Source organism: Ammospiza nelsoni, chromosome 1 (assembly GCF_027579445.1).
Source record: "Ammospiza nelsoni isolate bAmmNel1 chromosome 1, bAmmNel1.pri, whole genome shotgun sequence".
NCBI lineage: Eukaryota > Metazoa > Chordata > Aves > Passeriformes > Passerellidae > Ammospiza > Ammospiza nelsoni.
The window spans coordinates 89,672,585-89,696,359 of NC_080633.1; the positions used below are offsets into that span (position 1 = coordinate 89,672,585).

General features: G+C 41.2%; 1 protein-coding gene across 2 annotated transcripts in view; it reads right to left on the minus strand.

Annotated features, from left to right (window-relative positions):
• The window catches only part of TERT (telomerase reverse transcriptase), a 38,950-nt gene that overhangs the window by 12,961 nt on the left and 2,214 nt on the right, over positions 1-23,775 (minus strand). The window contains exons 1-8 of one of the 2 annotated variants that reach the window (XM_059489124.1): positions 15,755-16,194; positions 12,890-14,771; positions 10,456-10,651; positions 6,083-6,272; positions 4,593-4,775; positions 3,052-3,213; positions 2,563-2,658; positions 538-623 (exon numbers count right to left, since the gene is read on the minus strand). In XM_059489124.1, coding sequence (XP_059345107.1) covers positions 538-623; positions 2,563-2,658; positions 3,052-3,213; positions 4,593-4,775; positions 6,083-6,272; positions 10,456-10,651; positions 12,890-14,771; positions 15,755-15,982 — 3,023 coding nt within the window. In that variant the 5' untranslated portion in view covers positions 15,983-16,194. Of the gene's footprint in view, positions 1-537; positions 624-2,562; positions 2,659-3,051; positions 3,214-4,592; positions 4,776-6,082; positions 6,273-10,455; positions 10,652-12,889; positions 14,772-15,754; positions 16,195-23,775 lie in introns of those variants that run through there. The other variant, XM_059489131.1, reaches the window with a different exon arrangement.

The window sequence follows — 23,775 nt, forward strand, 5'->3', positions numbered from 1 at the left end:
CTACTTTCTTAAATATGTGATTCTTAATTTTGGAGTTGCTAATAATTTAAATTCCTATTGCTACTGCCTTTTATTTTTATTGCAACTTGTCAAAGAGCAAAACCATTGCACTTCAGGGAAATGACTAACAAGGCTTTTGCATGATTGCTTGGATGTTACTCTTGCTTTTGCTCACCACTATGGATCCCACTATTTTAAAGTATATTCCTTTTGAATTACACTTGCAGTTTTAAATGAAGGTTATTGCATATGCTATTGAATAATATAAGTTATGAAGGTTATTCCCCATTCTATGGAATAATGCATTGTAAATAATTAACATCACCCAGGTAGGGAAGAGAAATTTTACTAAATATAAAGCTGACTCCAAACTCTTCATGCTTTTTTGGAGCTTAAACTGATACACAATTTTTCACTAACACAAAATTAAAAAATCTTTAAAAGACAGCTATTCAAAAGTCCCCGAAATCAATTATCAATTAACAAGAAATAAACAAACAAAGCATACTATAATAGAATAACAAATTTCTTTTTTACCTGTTCCTTATCTCCAGAATGCTGTTATGTATCATTTGAAGGAAAAAATTAAACAGGCTGGAACTTGTCTCATAAAAAGTTAAGCTCTAGAAATATGACAAAACAAAACAAGATTTGAAATGAAAAATACACTGTAACTTTGAAGATACATAGAAAGCTTTAAAAAAGTAGACTGTAGCAGCTCAAACCCCTATGTAAGTGAAAAGACAAACCCAAAACCCTAGATCTGAATATACATACTAAAACGTTGCTCACATCCAACAAGTTAATTTTTGTTGGATGTTGTTTTTTTTTTTTTGTTTTGTGTTAGCAGAAATCAAATATAACAGCTAAACCCACTTTTTAAAGTGCTGGCATAATATATTGTATTATTACAAGGTACAACACCCTGCTCTTTTGGCCACTTTCTATCCTGTAGGACAATTCTGTATGTCACAATCTTTATGATTCCCAAAGTCTTGACACACTCACTTGCCCATTCTGCTGCAAAACACACACTTCTTCATGCATTACAAAGACTTCCATGCATTGCTGTCCACCCAATATTTATGGAACATTTTGTTAAAAATTATAAGATAAGAAATTCATTTACAACAATTTAAATACCCTTAACAATGACTTAATTCAAATTAAAATTACTTACTACTTGCATAGATTAGACAGCAGACAAAAGCACCCAGCCTTTGATAGACCATGCAAGATCATGGTTACTTGCATTGAAAAGATAAGGTGATGTACCAGTGGTACAGACACCCAGCCTGACATGACACTTTTCTCAAGATACATTGTTCTTTTAAGATAATGGCACACAAATTGTTTTCAAACAGAAAATATTTTTAAATAGAACACTGCTGCTCATGCAATATCTAGTCTAATTCTCTAAATCAGTTTGAAAAAGATAAAATGTACTTATACATCAGCAATCCACTAGTTTCCCTTTTCATCCAGGTACTCATTAGACTTTATTTTTGTAGGATCCTGGAATTGTACACCAGCCACACCATATATTCTACTCCTATGTTCCACAGATACACAAGATCATTTCATGTGTATGTTAGAAATCGCCTTTTGCCAATCTTGTCATTTTCCACTGCCAGGTTTAGAGAAGAAAAATTTGAAGAGGAATTACTAGCCTGAAAGAACATACCTGTCTGCTCATTGGATGCTCAGGAAATCTTGTAGGTTGTTATTATGGAACACCATGATTACAAGCAAGGAAATGCATGATGACAAACTGTCTGAGCCTATCACCTACTTCTATGTCTTGAGAACAAACACTTCTATCACAAGAATGAAAACAGAAGGATGCTTGCTTCTTGCAACAAAGCATCAGCTGGAGTAAAGTTAAAATACGTGTAATTTTTAACCATATGTTAATTCACCAAAAGCAAGAAATCTCTTTAAACAAAAACTTGGAAGAGTTGATCTTGTTTGCTTTGTACTTAACTCTCCCCAAAGAAGAGTTCATTCTCATCCACCTTGACAGATAATGCTTAAAATAAGTTTTTTAAATTTTTAATTAGGCACAAAATAAGATCTTAAAACAAACAACAGACAAAAAGTTGTGCAGTTTGCAAGTCAAGATATCACATCCTTAGCTATCTGGCTTATAATTAATTTTATTCATTCTTACTTCCCTACGTTTTGGAGATAGGAAGTGTTGATACCCGCTTTTATAAATAATTAATTTCTCACTTGAGGACTGTTGCAAGAAACAATGAAATTAGGAAAGGAAAAAGAAAACACTGGTTAAAATAAAAGTTTGATAAAATAATGAGAAAATCTGAGAAAAGTCAAGAAGGACTTTTAGTCAGATTTCTGGTGCACTCCTCCCGCTGAACACTCAGAGCCTGTTACAAACATCAGAGATGACAAAAGTCTTTCTACAGAAGAAAGAAGGTGCTGGTTAACTAGATGAGAAGTAATGGCACCACATAATATATACATACAAGTAAAAATCCCAATCTTCCTCTAATTCTTCTGCCGCTTTCTTTTTCAGTTGAAAAGAAGCCTCACAATACTTACCTGTTCAACTACTATTGCATTTCGCAATGAGGCATTCTCCTGAAGCTGGGACACAAACTGCTTCATGTCTGGCATAAAGTCCTTGAAAGTAGAAACCTGTGTAATTGTTTAAATTGTAAAGAAACAAATGATAAAAGCAATAAAATGTTCAGTAACTGACTTTACTGTTCAGTGAAGATCAAAGAACGAGCCTTATTACATTATTTTAATCCAACAATTCTTCTACCATTAAAATGAAATGTCTCACCCACAAATCTCTATTTCCACAACACATTTATCTTTATTTTTACTAAGAGTGAGTAAAAACTTTAAAAGGTATGGAATAAAAACAAGCTTTTTCTACCCCTGGAAAATATCTGACAGCATTAAAAAATGTTTATTAAGTACTTAACCACTTCAAAGGGTGGCAAAAAAAAGCTATGAAGGCAAAACTTTCCTTGGACCAAAATATTCTTATAACAGCAAAGAGAAGAAATCAGGAAGTCATACATGTCTCTTATAGAGCCTCTTGGCTCTTCCACTTGGGGTAATCATAATGACAGCGTAGCGCCGTATGCAGTACACGGTTCTCTTCTCAGGCCTCAGGACCCGCGAAATCACTTCCACCAGTTTGTTGTGAGGAATGCTATCATAAGCCCTGGACACATCAGCCTGAAACACAAGAAATATCTTCCACCACATATTCAGCAATATTGCTTTAAACATTCTGGTAACATTCTATCGTTGTAGTATGCCAGAAAGGCAGAAGGACAGATCACATAGGAGTAAAATTATTGCACCATTCAGGCCAAATTCCTGACAAAAAAAACCTCACTGCTTATCTGAAAGACCTTTCCCCATTCATCAAGTATTCCCTTAGAAAGGAATATCCAAATCATCAGTTTTAACATAATTCTTCTTATTAACACAAGATTATACCACATGCAACCTTAATTCTAACACTAACCTCTAATCATTTAAGTTAATAACTAGTATTTTTATGTTTCAATATTTTAAGAAACTTGCCTCACCATATGGCCATGGAGATGGCATTTTAGACTTCTGGAAAGCTACAAACCTACATATTTTACCTTTCCCTTCCTTTCCTTTTGTTTCCTTTTCATATTGGAAACCTAGCTCTGCTTTTACTTGTCCTAGTAAACTCGGAGAAACTTTCTGTTGAAGTTTCAGGAGTAAACTGAGAAAACTTTCTGTAGAAGCAACAATTTTAGGATTATTATAAAACAGGTTATGTCAAGGACTTGACCCTTTGGCTAGAAAGGGTCAAGTCCTTGACTTGATAACAAGGCAAAATTATGAAAGTTCTTTCAGGGCAGGATGACAAGCGACATATGAGAGACGAGAACACAGCCCCCCTGCAACACATACAAACCTGTCTAATTTACATATTTCTGTATACACTGCCCTAATTTAAAGCTATGAATTGAAATCAAACACAAAATGTTGCCTGCTAGACAGAACTGACAGAAGTGTGAAGATGAAGAACAAACTCCTTTAAAAATGGGCTACCACAAGCATTGATTTTTTTTCAAAGTGGGAGAGGAAACTTCTTGGAAAGACACCAACCAGAAGTCATGTGTTCATTTTCAACAGAAACTAATGATAGTGAGATAGAAGAAACAATTTTTAAGAGACATTGAATTTATTCAAAAGCACATCAAACATTTTTTTCCACTTTTCATATGGCTCAAAAGGCTATCTGAGCTTCTATCTATCTGTCTCCCACTTTTATACCCAGCTAAATGTTACTGCAAAAAATTCAGTGCATGCATAGCAGCAGGAGCTCCTGCATGACAGAAAGATGGACAGAAAAACACGCAAGCAAAGGAAGCTCTACTGCAGGGTCACCCACCCACAAAAAACAATCAACCACCCCCATTGAAAAACTAACCAGAGTCTGGAAAGTATGCACAAAATTTTATTTAGAAAAAAATAATTATGCAGTCGTATTACAGCTAATATAGCTATAAAAGTATCTGCACAAGCTAGCTTTGAAAAGCTAGTTTGAATATGTAACTAAAAATACATACCTTTACACAGTAGAAATGAGGAATTTCACCTCCAGATTCAAGAATCTTTGTAACAAATTGCTTCCATATCTTGTAGATATCATCTTTCCCAAACACTGAAGAGCCTATAAAACTGGTGTTTATTGTCCGTTCATAATTCAACACACTAAACAGATTTTTTAGTTGAGTGTTGTAGTGATTCATCTACAGAGATCAAAGAGAATCACCTTAAATTATGCTGAAACACATTAAATTCTTTGCAATACAAAGATTACAAATTTAAATGAAGTTTGAGATTAAATTGATGTATTTACTATATTATTTTGTTCAACTTTTTTCAGAAAGCCTGACTATCACTGCAGTAACTACTTCAAAGTGACAAAACAGTCTCAGAGGCTTTTCTTTTGGTACAGTTAAATCCTATGGAAAATGTTTTTGCTCCTATACTTGACTCTTGGAAATCAAGGTGTAATAGATACAGTGATAAATAGATTAATGCCAGCAAACAAATCCACTACTGATCTGAAAATAACTTCTTAAATATCATTAATTCTCTCTGCTGGAGATAATGACAGCAACAAAGAACAGCAAAGAGAAGTTGTGCTCTGAGATTTTATGCTAACTCCAGCTGCACCATCAGCTGGGCCTCTCAAGGTACTTTATTCAAGTAATTGAGCAAAGACTTAGCTGTGGGGATAGTCAAGTACATCAGAGCAGCACTGAAGCCATGCAGTTTGATTAGCTCTGTAAACACCATAATGCGCAATATTATGTGAAATAACACTCCACAGCTCAGAACAGCTTTTAGCTGATGCTCTTTTCACCTGGTTTGGGATCACATGGTCTGAACAGTCAGTGCTAAGCTGTTGACACCTCACCCATTTGGGAAACATTCAATCTTGGGAACGAGACTCAGCCTTAAGGAAAAGCAATTAATTCAGCTGGGCAAGACAGTGAAACTGGGCTGTCAACTATTCCTTCTGGCTAACTACCCTGTCAAACAGATTATTCTGTGCACTGAGATTATTCTGTGTTCTGTCTGTTCCCACACTGCATTTACTCTCAGCTTCCTTCCCAGCTCTCTATTGTGCTTGTTCCAGCTTCCCTGCCCTTCCTTAAACCCTCTTCCGTAACACACCCAGCTCACCACTGTTCACTGGCACCACAGGCAACTTCACAAATCAACATGCACCATCAGTATTAAGGCAAATCCTAACAGGCCAGACTCACCCGTATCAAAAAAACAGGATTACTTTACAAGCCATGTTATTCTATTGGGCTCATTTGCTTAAGGCAGCTTTGGAAACAGAAGTTTGTGATCCTGGAACCGGAGGCTTGTGGTAATTAAGCATTGGAAAGGGAGAAGCTAGGCTCCCACAGACCCATTCAGCCATTTTGATCAGAATGCTACAGTCCACCATGTTAAACCTAGTTTTAGGTAACAAAAATCCTTACTCCATTTATCAGTTACCTACATCAAATGCATATAAAACAATTAAGTAAATAAAAACCTTCTTTTCTCTGCTTTCCTTGCTGAGTGCTTGTGGTTTGACAACACCGCTCACTTTCACTATGGGTCTCAACCCATTTGGTTTTGGAATAAACCGGAGCTTTGATGCCATAGGAATGAATTTTTTTTGACGGAGAGTTTCAATCTCCTCTGAAGACAGAGGCCGTAGCTGGACTTTGACAAAATGGTTTCTAAAATACAAATATACACTTAGTGTAAGCAATAGGAAAGGCAGAAAACTAAAACATTTAATGTCTTTAGGATAACTAAGGCCAAATATTTTTCTAAGATAATACAAATATCAACCTCTACAGAAAGTGACATGAAATTCTGAATTTCAAAACAATATCACAGCATCTTAATGACAATGTAATACAAAAAGAAACCATATATTTCTGCTTAATGCAAATAAAAACCCTTATTAACACAAATTAAAATTTAAGCACAGACTCGAGGAGTACATATGAACATTCTGAAATATGTTTTATACAAGAAATGGGAAGTTGGAAAGGCATTAACAGATTTGAAAAGAACCTTCTGAAAACTACTCTAAGACAGCTCCTGGAAAGAACATACAAACTGTAATGGCTGTTCTACTCCTAAAAGTTAGGGGATCTACCACTTATTAGGTGCTGGGATACATTGACAACACAAGGGCTTTAGGTATCCAGGACTCTGATGAGCCAGTTGAAACAAAGAGCAGAAAATAATGAAGAACCAAAGGCACCTGAGTCACAGGTTCTGGACTTCCCAAGTTCACCTTAATGGGAAATATGTTTTCCTCTCAGATTCCCCCACTCAGGATTCATAGTTCCATGAAAAAACTAAACTCAATACTTTTCCATACAATGAATCAGGAAAATAGTGGTGGAGTAAAAACCCTTGTTTTTACTTAAGATGCAGAGTTAAAGTACCCTACCTGCAAAATAAAAGACCTGGATAAATCTCCTGCACTGCTGGTATTGTTCAGATGGACAAAATGTGCCATACAGACTAATGGCTATGATATTACCCTGGGAAGTAAGGGAGGCAATTCAAGTCCTCACAAAAGACTGGACATCAATTTAAATTTGCATGAAGACTTTTTACATCCCATACAATCCAACAGGCTGCTTTAGCAAAAGGAGGCCATACTATTACAAAAGGGAGTGGGTGAATGGTGGAAACCTTGTAAAGATGCTCTAGGAGACACCTGAGAAGCCAAGAATGCAGGTAAGGGAGGTACACAAATACTTCTTTTGTATGCCTATGCAAGTCAAATAGAAGCTCATGATCTGTCTGCCTGGGACTCTCAGCATCTGAGGGATACAGAGCATGACACCCAGAAGGTATAGTGGCATGCAGGGCCGCTGAGTTGAGCTACTGAAAAGAGAGCTTTGAGGATTAATATTCAAATTTTCAAATTAAATTCCTGGTATAGATGCTGCCCAAAGGAAAGTAGAAATGATTGCTTTTCCACAGTGAGGGATCACTACTCTTTATAAAATTACATTCTTTGCTGAACACAACATCTACTATACTATTAAATGGATAACCAGGATAAAACAAGTCACTCCAATTCAACAGACAAAACTTAATGATCAGATTTCCCTCCCTCCCTTTACACCTCACACTCAAGACTGGAAAGAAAAAAGCCCCAACTAACCTCTATCACTATACTAAAAAATATGGCTTCCTTTGAAAGTGAAGACAAAGGCCAGATATTGGCAAATCTTCATTACTCCCTCTGGCCAGCTGGAGATGTCTTTTTGCCTGCAGCAACATTCATTGTTTATTTTGTGGCACTTAGAGCAGTGCTGATGATTTTGAATGTGTGCTCATGTAGCAGCCACTGCAGCATGCTGCTCTCACTGGCACTCACAATGCTGTTAAGCACTGAAACTTGAAGGAACTTGAGTAGATAGTCCTGTTGTCTTTTGAGATCTCACCTCAATCTGATAGGGAAAATTCAGACTTTCTGCAGGTTTTAATCCTCTGCAGCCACTGTGTGTGACAAGGGCAGGGACAGCATGAGCTTTAGAAAAACAGATGTTCTCACCACAACACTGTGCTCATTATTTTAACACACAACTTTACATTCTGCAGGCTATCTAACTTGAAGCAACTGTATCACAAAATACTGATTTTTTTCTTGGCAAATCCTGCTTTTAATTTGGGGACCGAAGTTTGGTATAGCTTCAAAAATTAATAGAAAGCTGTCCATTCACAATGACAGCACACACTGATCTCCACCAATACAGCAAGGCTAATATACAGACCCAGGGCCCCTCTCAGAGCCCTGCTCCATATCCTTGAGTGGGATTCTGTCCAGGATCTTCTACTCAAAAGGACAGTCCTTCAATATGAGGATTTACTCCCTAATGACAATGCAGTCAATGCAAAGGTAAGCTCACATGTAAGGTCCAGGCCCCCCCAGTCCAGCCTGTTCCATCCATTCTCTTCCTCCAAAGGAGGATACAGAAGAACTCAACAGGAATCAGTGGCTACCAGTGCCTTCCTGCAAACTAGCTCAGAGCAACTGATTTGAGCAGCTCCAGCTGAAGAGAACCAGAATAACCACAGAACATCCATTAAGGCAGCAAATGAAGTCACCAGACACTCCTCCTCCAGAGAGGATGGAAGCAGCTCAACAGCCTTTGGCACGACTTCACCAGCAGTGCCAGGCTGGTTAAGAGCAGGCAGTGTCTGAACAGCCTCAAAATGGCCAAGGCTGTCCTAAACACCCTGTATCCCAGTATCTCCAAAGACCTATTCCAATTTCTTTCCTCCTATGTGAAATTGGCAGCTGGCCACCTCTATGAATGCGGGAAGCGGACTCGTGGCAGACCTCATGTAACAATCACACATGAAAGAGCAGTGCTGAAAGCCCTGTCAGTGAAGCTTAACTGCAGCCGTTGGAATGGGACTAAAGTCCTCATAAACTATGATTCCTGTAGCCAGAAGCAAACATCCTGTTCTTAGGACACGCCTTTGGCAAGCACGCAGCAGCATTTCCTTGGATTCTTCTCCAGCTTCCAACAACCTGCACTTTAGAGACTTTCCAAGGAAATGGTGAGAAGGGGCTTCCTGCATGGTAAGGAAATATGTGAGGAGGAAATCAGAAGAAACAAGACCCTAGATTAAGGTCTTCTGAGTTCAAAGCACCTTACACATTGAGTTTTTCTAGGAAGCTGGGAACACAAACAAAAGAGCTAAATCCCGAGTTGTTTGCTTTTAACCACAAACCTCACAAAAAATCCATTATTTACTACTTCTGTTATTTTTCATTGTATCTCTACTATGTGAAAGTCAGTACTTGATCATGTTTTGTGCCAAAAAATAGTCTTTAAGTACAGTGAAACTCCATAAAACACTAATTGCAACACTACAGCTGTTAGTTGGAAGACATGACAGAATGTGGGGGACTGAAAATTACATTCTACTACGATTCAAAGTGCATTTTCTGTGCTACAACTGCAAACAAGACTGAGACCCCATTAACTGCAAACACAAATGCAAAGAGTGGCACTGAGATATCAATGCTGAAATCAGGGAGTGATGGGGCAGGAGGGGAAAAATCACACATATAACACTGTGGACCAAAAAATCAGGGCAAAAGCAAAAGGTTCAATATTACAAAACAGCCACTAAAACACAAGACATTATGCTAATTTTTCACAGCTCCAGAGCTCTCTCAGATACCAGCAATTTATAATGAAAACCTGAAAGATGTGAACTAAGGAGATCGATGCACAACACTGTTCATTAAAATTGCCTTTTCTATTTTCTCATTTAATTGTTTAAAATTTTGTCTTAAATAATGCTCTAACTTAAATGCATGCATTTTTAAGACCAAAAAACCACCATGGAATCCCATACTAAAAAATGAGCTGGAGCTTCTGAAACCCTTAAACTTTGGAAAAAAACAAACCCTAAACCCACTAGGCTATTCTCTGATTTTTATGAATAGAGTATTACAGCATTTCAGCAGAGCCTTGTTTTTTCTTTTTCTAAATTAAAGTAGTTGAAGGAAATTGACTATTTTTTAAATGACCTCTCATTTAAAAGGTTACTTTGGAATTCTATCACTAAGCTTTACTCATTATTAAAAGGTATAAAAACTGAACTTATTATAAAATCCTCTTCATACTGGATTTTAGTATTGCAAAGATTTCTAATAAAGAAGTCTCAATTTGCATTAGTTTTCTCACACAAAATATTTCTGAAATTACTAACTGTGCATGCCACAATCACAGGTTGAATTTTCCTCTGAGAAATGAAGCAAATAAAATGAAGATAAATAGACAATAAATTAAAGCAGAATTCACCTTTACACAACAAAACACATGATTTCTATCCATATCCATTAAAGGTTAATTAGTTTTCTAGTGTTACCTAATTCCAATGTTCTGTAACTTGCCCCAGACAAACTTTCGGTAGTAGAAGAGCATGTTTTTCTGGAACATGGTCTCGGTGATATAGAAAAATGATCTGAGCAACTCAACAACATAGGTACCCATCAGCCAGAACAGGAATTTGGCCAAAAGTTCTTCACGGAAACAATGTTCATCGGCAGGAACAAAGTGATCACCTTCAATAAATAATTCAAAGGTAGTTATAGTAACTATCAACTCTTAGCATGAGCAAAGAAACAGAACACACAAACAACTTGGATAACATTCTTGCCCTAGCTTGAGGTCATGAGAAAGAAAAAAGGTAAGTACAAACAATTACAGAGGTGACGCTCCAAATTTTCAGGGCATTAAATAATGCAACTGACCCAAGCTTAAAGGATAAACACAGGAACTAATCTGCAGTGACAAACTGACATAGAGGATACAAATACATGCCACTGTAGCCCAAAGACTTTCTTACTCCAACATCAATTGCACAAAGGCAAGATTATTGTGAAAGGAGAGGTAAAACGAAAAGAAACAAGTCTACTACAATATAAAACTTAAAATAAAAGGAAACAAAAGACTGAAACTAACATAAGCACACTATAAAAATTAACAAAAGTAAACTGGGGTGATTTGGGGATAAGAATGATATTCAGATTTCCCAATTACATGAAAATTAACTAATTATAGGATTTTATAGGGTTAGGCTTTATTTCAGACACCCATATAAAACTTACTGTCACAGTCAAAGAAAAATAAAGAAAAAATACAAATCACCTGAAGTCTATCAGTACTTCCAACATTTAGATGAGACAATTATGAACCTATAGCACTCCTAACTAATGCTGAATTTAAGGCCACATATATCTGTAATTATGTCTAAATAATTTTTCAAAGATCGGATGTTCCAAATTACCATGAATCACACACATATTCACAATAAAGCCTTTTAAAATATTTAACTCCTGAGCATTTTGGAAAGTGTGCTTTTGAACCACAGTATCTGAATAAAGAAATACTTTTTCCTAGAATTAAGAATTTCTTATGTAGTGCAACCTCCCTTACTTTTGACATCAGTTCTCAAACATCAGACTTTTGATCTTCCTCCAACACTTGAAAGAACCTGTAACAGCCTCAAAACTTATTGCACTTTTTAACAAAAGAATACCATTTTCAGCTCATATTACTGTAGGATCCAAGTACAATACCAGGTAAGAATAAACACTGTAAGCATACCAGTTAAGGGAGTGCAATCCATATTGCAATAGATGAAGAACAGAAGCACAGAAAAATTAAAATATGAAAAATTAAAAACTAGAAAATTTAAAAACTAGATCCTGCAGCAATCAACCCCAGAACAATGGCTTCAGCCTAGATTTAAATCCTGGGATAGATTCTGAAGAACAAGCTCAAGGAAAGGAAGATTCACCTGTCATTTGAAAAGAGGATTAAAGAGAAATGGATTCATACACAATCTGGAGCAATCAGCTGTTGCCCTCATGAGAGCTTTTTAGCCAGGGACCGCTTAGCCTGGGGACTTCTGCACCACCAGTTAGTCAGGCTGAAGCTGTGCTCAGTAAGACTCTCTTGATCCTAGAGAAGCGATCTAGAAAAGGTGATAGATGATGACAGCCCTTTTCACATGGACATGTAATGACAGGACACGGGGGAAAGGTTTCAAACTGAAAAAAAGTAGGTTTAGATTACATGTTAAGAAGAAATCTTTTACTGTGAGGGTGGGAAGGCAGCTGGAACAGATTGCCCAGGTCTTCCAGCCCTGGAAGATTCAAGGAGAGGCTGAATGGGGTTCTGAACAACCTGGTCTAGTGGAAGGTGTTCCTGAGCGTGGCAGGGAGGTTGGAACTAGATCTTTAAAGTCACTTCAAATTCAAACCATTCTGTGATTCTGTAATAGGCAATCCCTGTACTGAATAGGTCTCACATCTTTCTCACAGGGTTGAGGTGAGGGAGTAAAAAACCCTGGGTTTTTTTCACTCCCATAGCAGAGGAACTCATGCCACTGCAAGTGTCTAGATTTGCTTTTAATTTTCTGAACTCCTACAGTAACAAACAGATAAGTGTTTATTCCTCTCCTTAGGTCACACTTCAACGAATTTTCTGAGTTACTGCAATTTGGATAGTAGGAGTGGACAGAAAGAGTTTTGGTTTTTGTTTAGCCCAGGTTCTGAATTCATGTTTATGAAAACATCATTCTATTAAATACAAACAGCACGAATGCAAACAAGTTTTGAAAGGACAACAAGCTCAAGTGTCCTTCCACCACCAGTTACAAACACTAGCACAGTTTGCTCTCTCACCTATGGTTATTACCAATGAACTCAGCAATTTGAGTCCAGATTCAATATCCTTAACCATAAACACCAATCATCTGACAGCCCCACCACCTAGTTCTGTAACATAAGAAGTACCTTTGCCTAGACGAAGCCACATGCAGTCATTCACTCTCATCCTCCACATCAACTCCTGCAACGAAACCTTAGCAAACCTCCCCCTGGAAATGAACACTTTGACATTTTTTAGAAACCGGCACTTGTTGTGGTTTGAACCCCAAAGCTCTTTAGGAATGACCTTCTCCAGGCAATCCCTCACAAACATGTACACCTGCCAGTGGCTGCTGTGCTGCTTGAGGAGCTCCATGAGGGCTGAATCACGTGCCTCCCGTGGGTTTTGCTCCTCACTTGGTGGCAGCTCCCCGCGCACAGATTCTGCCAGAGGAGCACCCAAGTTGTCTGGCACATCAGTGCGACCAGATTCACATCGGCTGCTTGTCACACACTTAGCAGGCTCTTTCCCAAACTGTTCTGCTTGTTTCTGAACCTCTGCTTCCCCAGGCAAAGCTGCCTGACAAAACAGCTTGATATTTTTCATACTGATTTCAGATATCCAAACGGGGCAATTTTTTCTCAAGAGAGCTAAGTAAGCACATTTCCCATGGTTGTTTAGCAGCTCCTGAAATGTACCCCTCATCTGCCGGTAGCGTTTGGGCAACGTCTTCTTTCTCCGCTTGCACTTTGGCAGACTTTGGTTATGCCTTTGCTCCGCCTGATTTTGGTTTAAGAATATAGCTTCTATAAGCCGTCTTCCACCTGCCTCAGAGCCCTGCAAGCGATTCAATACAAATGATTTAGGAAAACATTCTTGGAAACCCCTGCAAGAATAGAGAAGAGACTTCCTCCCAATGTATGCTGCAGAACTCAGGAGTCTATTTGGTGACTTCTTTGATAAATGAGGTGGGGGACTTTCCTGCTCTCTGCATTTTGAAGCACCCTCCACAGGTTTGCTTTGTCCTGAAGCCAACTGAGATTCATACGTACGAATCTCTACTCTTTTCCTACGGGATTCTGTTTGCAGTTCAGTGTTGGACTCTAAAGGTTTGTTACTCCGAAATCTCTGCAGAAGAGAGCCTGCCACAAACTTCCTCCTGCCACGAGATGTGTGAACTAAAGAAGGACCAGACACAGCACTGTTACTTCTTTCAGAAATGCGGGGGGTTTTAATGACGCTTTCAGAACGTGGTGCTACATACTCAGTTTCAGATCTCTCAGAACTACTTTGGTTTACATCAGGAACAAGACTACAAGCCTTTTCCTCTCTCACTTTCTCCCCTATTTTTGCCCTCTTGGCTGGAATTTCAGATTGCTCTCTATGAATCTTCCTTTTTAGAGATGGAGCTGTGGCTGAAACACATGAAGTGGAGCTACACTGTTTTTCCTGGTCTTCAGTAACCATTCTGATCTGTTTGCTTGCTTTAGAAACAGCTTTTGCAGAACACTGGTCAGTGGGCACTAAGCTTCGTCTCTTTCTTTCATTTCTCATTTTGGAGACATTAACTTCACATCTTTGTCTGTATGACTTTAAAAGATAATTTCTATGAAACATAAGCCTTTTTCGCATATATTTAAGCAAGCTAGTACGTTTATACTTTGAGAACCTTTGTCTAACAAATACCAGGGATGAGTTCACACTATGTGAAATAAGTTCATAAATGGGTTGCCCACAAACTTGGTAACAATTACTAGGGGGAACCTGCATAAAGACTGCACAGTGTTCCAATAAATACATCATCACATCGTCCCCTATGCGGCTCAACAGTGTCTCCCAGAAGCCGCTGATGCAAAGAGTTTCTGTGGCAGTATTGGGTAGGTAGCTGTGTATCTTGGAAAGTGGCATGACTGGGAATTGAGAACTGTTCTCATCCGGTAAGGAGTATCCATATGCAAGGACATTCTTCTTCTTTTTTTCACACAGTCTCTGAACGACTCGCGCTGTGACTTCACTCTGACTAGATAACTGAAGAAACAAAGAAAAAAGAAAATTAGCTTTTTTCGCTCACTCCTCCATAAACCACAATATACCCTTTACATAAAAACACATGCAAAGATACACAGCCTTAAACACCACTTTTCAAAGGAGGATTAATTATTCACAAGCATCATACCCAAAAATTAAGATTTTCCAAGCGTAATGCAAGATGTTCATATGTAGCAACGTAAGCCGACGCTTGAAGGAAGTCTTTTTAACATCTGCCCTTTTGATCCTGGCTTTTATGCCCAGGAAACGCCCTGCATTATTCCCGTTGAGTCCCTCAGCAGCTCAGACTCCACTGGCTCCAGTGAATCCGTGTTCGCAGATCCACATTTGCAGGCACGCATACGTGCTCGCGCAGGCTCCAACCTCCAGGGAACTAGCACTAATTTTCTTGAGGCCTCCATTTCCTTTTATGTAAAAGAAAATTCAACGGAACGACTCGGCACACAACTCCAAAACCCATTTAACAAGTTGTCCTGGGTTCGCAAACTCTGCTTCCTACCACAGCACAGTTTAGCTCCTATGGCGCTAGAAAAAAAGCGGTCTTCCCTCTCTGAAAAGCTTTTCCTCCGCTTAAACACCGACTTGCAGCCCGTTCTACCCGCTTCTTCTTTAGTCTCTCAAGACTGGGGCACTCTTCATCGCCAGTCGCTCCCCGGCCACTTTCGGCTCGTTCATCCCTACCCACATGGGGTCAGGGAGCCGCAGGCACGCAGACCGCAGCGCTATCCGCCCGCCCTGCGCCCACACCTGGGCCTCGCTCTCCCACCCCCGACAAGCGGCAGGGAGTGATTCCCACCGCGCCCCGCCGGCTCCGGGGCCAGGATGGAGCGCGGACGGCTGAGGGAGCCGGCTGGGCCCGCCCGGGCCAAGGGCCGCCGCGCCACCCCCGCGCACGCACGGAGCGCGGGAAGCGCCGTCCCAGGGAAGCCCCGACAGGGCTCTCGCCCCCGGCCCCTTCCTACCTGCTGGAAGGTGAAGGGCCGCGGGATGGCGCGGGCGCCGCGGGGCACGCACACGAGGCACTGCCCCACGAAGTTGCGGTAGCCGGGCGCGTCGTCGGCCCGCAGCACCTGGGCGTCCCCGGCGCCGCCGTCCCCCAGCCGCCGGACGAAGGTCTCCAGCGGGAAGGCCTCCGCGTAGCAGCGGCGCAGCGCGGACAGCACGGCCGTGAAGGGCTCCCTGCCCGCCATATTGCGGCCAAAGGGGGCACGGGTCTACCTGGCGCGGCCGCGGCGCCCCTCCGACCCCGCCGCTCGCCCGCCGGGCATCGCGGAGCGGCTGCTCAGCGATGAATTAATAAATAAATAAACGCATTGGCGAGGCAGGAGAAAAAGGAAGGGGCCACAGCATCCTTTTAAAGCGCGGCGCTGGCGCGGCGGACCGGTGCCCCCCGCGTGGCCCGGAGCAGCGGCGGGCGGGGCCGGGGCGGCCGGGGCGGGGCCGGAGGCCGCTGTCCAGCTCCGCCGCGGGGGCACGGCCGCAAGGCGCCTCTGAGAAGAGCCCTTTTTTCCCTCCATTGAGGATCCATCTGAGATAAGAGCAACTGTAGGAGAGATTATGGTGGAGAGGAACACACTAAGCCCTACAAATACCGAAGTGGTTCACCTCGTACTTTTTCATCAAACTCATGAATGAAGAAGCCAAATAGCTCGCGGTAGTATGTAACCTCCTATTCCAACTTTGCCTTGGTATCTGAAGGCAATTCTATCTATTTAATGATAGAATACTTGATGCCAGACTGTGAAAGAGATTGCAGTAGAGTCCTGGGGAAGTGCAGGTCTCTAGGCCCCATGTGTCATCCAGGTGAATGAGTAGAAATCCTAGAATTACAGCATGGTTTGAGTTGGGACTTCAAAGGTCATCTAGTTCCAAACCCCTTGGCATGGGCAAGGACAATATATGTGAAATATCTGTGCAATAGCAGAATTAGGTGGTGCTGGGAGAAATACAAATTGCTCAGCCCATTTCTCCCATAAGGAATCCTGCCCTTGAGTTCTGTCAAGTGTTGGAAAGCTATGAGAATTATCTGGTCAACTGGCTGATATATGCTACTTGAATTTCCAAAAACCTTTGCAAGAAAATGTGGCATGACACATCACATAAATTCAACAAACCCAGGACTTTTGCATAAATGTTTGGGCAACATGGAGTTAGCACTCTACCACAGAGGGTGAGGTGACTGACTGTCTTTTACCCAGGCTTCATAGTTAGGTTGCTGTGAGTATCCTGCAGAAAAATAACAGAGTTCTCTCCTTCTCAAAGATTAGAGAGTGCCTTATCTTTAAGAGAAATCATCCAACAGATCCCATTGTAGAGAAGGCTATTTTTCCAGGTGTGTCACTAGGTGAAGGGAGATGTTAGTGTCCCCGTGGTCATGGACAGTCTTGTCCCTGGCAGAGGTGGTGCCATGCAGTGGCAATTCTCACCAGTGGCAGGGACAGACGTGCAGAAGTTGTGGGTCTGCTGAGACAGAGCAATGTGTACCTTCCCTTCCTCTAGTGAGGCCTTTACAGACTAGGGAGTGAGGTCAGCGTCCCACCACTCATGGAGTACTGGCCTCCTTTCCTACTAAAACAATTAATTTCTTCCTGGGACCAAAGCAGCTCATTTCCTAACATCAGCATGGCTGAGGAGTCAAATCCCTGGCACCTTGTGTCCTACAAGCTGCGGCTTGCCAGACTCTTTTAGCCCTTAACAGAGAAGGTACCAGCTGGCATTCCCAAGGGAGGCAGAGCAATAACACCAGGCTTCATGGCACCTCAGCAAGGCTGTACCTGAAATACTGCACTGCCACTGCATACTGAGGGGCAGGACATTTGCAGACAGTCTGAGTCCATCAGCATCTGCACCTAGGGTAGTGATAAAGCTGATTCCCTTGGTCTGACCTCTGAAGGATCTATTTGACATGTATTTCCCCCCATATCTCTGTTGCTCCAAAGGTGACAGCACCCTTAAAGTAGAATGTTGCCTGTGGCAAACAAAAGGTTCACCATTTCCTGTGAGAAGCATGTTCAGAAAGAAAGTAAGAGGAAAAGGAAGAAAAAGGGATTCATTAATCTCCAGCAGCTGCTGGCAGGTCCCAGCCTGTGCCTCTTCCTGATGCCTGTTTGGTGGCAATAACCACAGCAGTGGTGGAGGGGGAGAGGGCTTCTGCAGCCAAGTTAAGGGGGGCTCTTTCCTCTTTCTTTTCACAGGTACCCCGTGTTTTTCTGTGTGCCTGCCATTGGGCTGGGGAGAGAATTCAGGAGGGGGAGTGAAGTAACATGAAAAAGAGTAAGGTTGATTTTTTGGCTTTTGGGTTTTTTTTTGGAGAGGGGGCAGGATGAATAAGGAAAATAGGATCACAGAGACATAGAATAGCTGAGGCTGAAAGAGCTCTATAGAGGTATCTAGTCCACTCTGCTGCTCAAAGCAGGGTCACTTAGAGCAGATTGCCAAGTGCCATGTCAAATCAGTCTTTAATACCCTCAAGGATGGAGACTCTACAACCTCACTGGGCAACCTGCTCCAGTGCTTTATCACATTTAAAAAACAAAAAATCATGTTTAAATGGGATTTCTTCTATTTTAATTTGTGCCCACTGCCTCTTATACTGATATTGGATACCATTGAGAAGAATTTGGATCCATCTTGTATTTATTCACTTTGATATGATTCTCACTGAGCCTTTCCTCCTTGGGCTAAACAATTCCTTTGATATGCTCCCCACTGAGCCTTTCCTCCAGCTGCCTCACAATCTCCTCATATGTCAGACTGTCCCGTTCCCTAATTACTTTAGTGACCCTCAGTGGAAAGTTCTGTGCTTACTACAATATCACTCTTTTACTGGGACCCCTGATCTGGACAAATAATGAGGCCACAGTTCTCAACAAAATTTGCTTCAAGGCATATTTTAACCTTATCCACATCCTGCTTTACAACCAAGTTCTGTGAAAGGGGGTTACCCTGGGAATGGATGATGATAGTGGAATGATAAAAATAAAGCACTGTTTTTATGGTCAAGCAACAAAGTTAAAGGAAATGAGATGTTATGTTTGGGTCCAGCTTCAGTAATGGTCATTTAAAGAGGCAAGCTTTCTGCAAATGTTCCTCTGTTTTCAAAGATGCATTTGAGAAGGCTAAAGGAAACTCTTAGAAGAAATGTCACAAGATGAAGAAGTAAGGCATCTTTCAAAAACCTGAAGCTGTGTTCAAATAGTAAAGTGAAAAATAAATCAAACAATATCAGATTAGTTTGATTTATAACTTCTCAAATTTGAAAGAAACATGAAACATGAGAAGTGGAACAGCTTGCCAGGAAGTTTATCATGCAAAAATAGAGAAGGAACACTTAGGATAGCTGTGGCAATACTGAGGAATTTCAGGGAGGCTCCTGTGTCAAATCTTTGCATACAGCATGAACAGTCTCAAGGTCAAAGTACTGTGAATTATGTTGTTCAAGAAAGAGGGAAAAAATACATAAATCAGCGAGTCACTATAATTAGATGGTAATTACCAGTGAGTTTAAAGGAACTCGGGGATTACCCATGTGAAGACAGAAAGTTTCTGTATCACAGGCTATGAAAATATGTAACTTGACATCAAGAATCCCGAAGGATATCATGGGACTACCTAGCAGTAAATCTGAAAGCTCAGCTGTGAAATTTGACTAGCTCTGTAATAGAGAATGGATCTAGTGGACACGTGGATAACTATAGCACATTGGAGCAGTCAACATTACATTTGTTGAGGATGACATTATATGATAAAAGGGGACATCCTTTTGGTCAGTTCAGGTCAGTTGTCCCAGCTGTATCCACTCTCAGTTTCTTGCCCACCCCAGTCTACTCTTGTTGGGGGCAGAGTGGGAAAAAAGAAATCCCGATGCTGTTCCAAGCGCTGCTTAGCAATACCAAGATGTGGGCATGTTGTCTGTTAGTCACAGGCCTGAAGAAGAGCACAAACAGACTGCTTTGAAGATAGGTAACTCTGTCCTTGCCAGACCCAGTACAGTTTATCACAGTAAGACCCCATTTTGGGCCATCATATCCATCAATCATCACTGATGAGGGAACCTTCAGCCAATGTGGCTGGCCTTGGTGCCAGTCTCACCTGAGGCTACTGCTTGAGACAGATCATACAGCGATGTGTCTTTAATCAAGGCCATCCCTTCAGCCTAACCAGCTGCTCAGTGTAATCCCTTTTGAGAGCATCTGGCACATGCCATGGCTTCTATCTGCTGTGGAATGAAGCCTGTGTGATAGTGACTTGCTCTCTTCTCTGTTGCCTTGCATCTGCAGTCTTTGTTTTCTTTACAGTGGTCTTGGTAAATGGAGACGTGATTTGGTTCTCTGGCTTGCCCTGTGCAGAGGGCATGTGGTGTGGGGAAACAAGCCCTTTTTAGTGCTATTATCACAATTACCAGATTTACATGGATCTGGCTCTTCCCATGGCTGTCCACACAATCCTCTGGATTGGGACCCTCCTTCAGTGGTCCCTTCACCTCTTAAATGTTTTTTCCAGGCCACTGTGTGTTTCTCACACTGTGTGATGGTCCCTGAATGGCATCACTCTACTCACTAGCCCCAGACTTACTGTTTGATTCAGCTTCTCCCTACTTGACTATCACTCCTTAAAACAGATGTTTAGCCCTTCCTTTCCTCCCACATTTGCCTCCTTGAAGTCAGGTCTTATTGCATCAGACATACTTTGTGCCCATCAAACACTGAGCTTTTCTATTCTGTTTAATAAATGCTCAGTGCTGCTTTTCCTACATCAGTCCCAGTATTTCCTCCCCAAGCTCTTTGACCCTTATCTCAGACTCTTGGCTGGCAGCCAGCCACACCCAAGTTCATCACACTTCGCTCTTCCTCAGATTTCAGGCTGCCTTTCAGTATTAGTGAGTTTGAGGGGAAATTAATTTTCCATGTGCTGGTTTTGGCTGGAGTAGAGTTAAACATCTTCGCACTAGTTATTACAGAGCTATTACAGTTACAGTTTTGAACTTGTGCTAGAGTCTTGATAACACAGATATGGCTTTTTTACTGCTGAGCAATGTTTACAGTGTCAGAGCCCTTTCTGCTCCCTTCAACACTCTACCAGTGAGGAGGCTGGAGGTGCACAGGAATCTGGGAGATGACACAGCTGGGAAAGCTGACCCCAACTGACCCAGGGGTATTCCATACCATATGGTGTCACGCTCAGCATAAAAAGCTGAGGAGTGAATTGGGGGTGAGGGGAGAAGGTGCTCAGGGAGAGGCTGGGCAGCAGTTGGTTGGTGGTGTAATTGCTTAAATTTGCATAATTTTTCTTTTTTTGGTATTATTTTCCTCATTTTATTTAATTTTTAAAATTAAAAAAAAAAAATTATTTTCTTCACTGACCTGCAATCTGTTATAATCCCCTCTTTAATATCTCATGAGTGGGGAAACTGGCATTTTTCATTCCCAGTTGCTCCCTGGTCACATTTGGCTTGTGATTAACAGGACCAAAGCACGCAGATGAACCACACCAATGAAACGCCTACCTGGCTTTAGGCTGCTTGACACAGACTAACCTTGGGCTAGAGACTGCTACAGGCAAATAATGCCTGCTAAAAATGTTCAGAATCAACTTTTCAAAGTCCAAAATAAGAGAAAGATAGTCCACAAGTCTTTGCAGGTGTGCAAGAAACAGAACAAATCATCATAAAAGCAACCATCAGAGCTCTCTCTTAATATGGATTATGGAGCTGGAGATGAAAAAAAAAGAACCTTAGGGGACAGAAACTGAGAGGCAACTACACCCAAACACATACATAGACTCAAAACAGCTTGCAAGACATTTTATGAGTACCATATGGCAAGGACTAAAAGGACAGAGTACCACTAAACAGAAACCTGGAAGCACCAGAGGAGAAGCTATCCTACTCTTTTGACCAGGCAGGTGTGAGCCACAATGCCCCAGTGTTAAAAGTGCCTTTTGAATCTATTTTGTTCCTTCTGATGGAGGAGGGGGGGAGGTTCTAAAAGGAATAATTAAAAAATCCAAATCAAACCAGGATTTTTAGGGACCCATGAAAAGGAGCAGTAAGAAATAGAATAGCTTAAAGAGATAGCTGAAGCAAACTGATTAGCTCCAGATATTCTTAAAAAGCAGACATCACAGTTCTTCCTTTATACTAAGAGAAAATTCTTAAATAGAATATGCTGAGTTGGAAAGGACCCAGCTAGATGATCAAATCCAACTCCTGGCCCTACGCAGCACCATTCCAAAGACTGACACCATGTGCCTGAGAGTATTGTCCAAACACTTCTTTAATTTTGTTAGGCTGGTGCTGTGACCACTTCCCTGGGGAACCTGTTCCCTTGCCCAGCCACCCTTTGGGTGAGACACTTTTCCCTAGTAAAATCCCGATCTAAATTCAGCTTCATGCTGTTTATTCAAGTCTTGTCAATGGTCATGAGAGTGAAGTGATCAGAATCTTCCCCTTTGCTTCCCCTTCACAAGGAATTTTTGGACTGCAATGAAGTCTCCCCTCAGTCTCCATTTCTCCAGCCTGAAAAGACCAAGTGACCTCAAGCTGTTCCTCATAAAGCTTCCCCTACAGACCCTTCACCATCCTTGCTCCTCTCCTTTGATGCTCTTTAACAGCTTAATGTCTTTTTTCTATCCTTCTGTAACCACTGGAAAAATGCATCAATCCTCACACAGGGCCAAACTTCTCTTACTGGGAGATGGGGAACAGTCAGAGACTATCACTAGGCACCTGGGAAGGCTGGGCTCTTTCTGGCTCCATTTCTCAATACCTACTGTTACATTTACTCACTCAGAGGGCTTTACAAGGGACTATCAGGAAAGCATAATTAGTGTTATAAGAAGGGTAAGAGGCTGTGCTGGTAGCAGGCAGCCTCCTGAAATCCCATCTCATCCCCATTTAGATTGTATTATAAGGAAAAGCTGTAACATACAGGGTATTACCAATAAATTGCCACATTTTACTTCTTCAAGATGAGATTTATCTTCTGATGGAAAAAAACTTGAAAGCATGGTGTTTGCAGACAAACTACAGAATTCTGTGACTTAATGCTTCTGTTGCTGAGCTGTATGTGCTGTAGCTGAGTTACTGGAGTGTCATGACTGGTGCTGAGGCTGCAGCTCCAGATGGACAGAAGCACAGCAGAGCAGACTCCTTGAGCTCTGCTGGTAAGAAAAACCTGCCTGTGCTGCTGCTGTTTTGTAAATCCATTTGTCCTGTGGCTCCTGGGGAAAAAGTCCAAAGGGTAGAAGGTCACCTCCTGGAGAAGAGCAGCAGGAAATGATGAGCAGGAAGCAGAAGGGTATGGAAGTGAAGAGCTGTGCAGGAATGGAGCTCGGAGGCACTGCACCACGGGCCATCTGCACCCACAGAGTCCAGCCAGCTGCCTTTTATCACTTATGTCCTTGGAGAATCAGGACTGCAGTGCTAAATCCTGGGCAAGAGCATCTTCCAGAAGCATATGATGGTTTTCTGAATTAATTCTAAAACAGCCCCAACCCCAAATCACAGTAATCTTATAATTTTCAAACCCATTACAAGCCTAATGAAGATGAGAATGTGAGATGGTCACCTAGTTGCTTACAACAGTAAATCCCATTAGAAGAGAGGAAGTTTTTAAGTTACTCTTGGACTGTAGCCATGATATTTTCTGAAAAATCCTTTCCTTAGGATTTATTCTCCTGAGAAGCTGAGAGGCCTCAGGAACAAAATATAAGCAATAGTTATCTGCTGCTGTGGAATGCAACAGGTGGAGCTGTGATTGGTCTCGTGTTGTTGTTTCTAATTAATGGCCAATCACAGTCAGCTGGCTCAGACTGTCTCGGTCAGTCACAAGCCTTTGTTACCATTTCTTTTTCTATTCTTAGCTAGCCTTCTGATGAAATCCTTGCTTCTATTCTTTTAGTATAGTTTTAATATAATATATATAATAAAATAATAAATCAAGCCTTCTGAAACATGGAGTCAACATTCTTGTCTCTTCCCTCA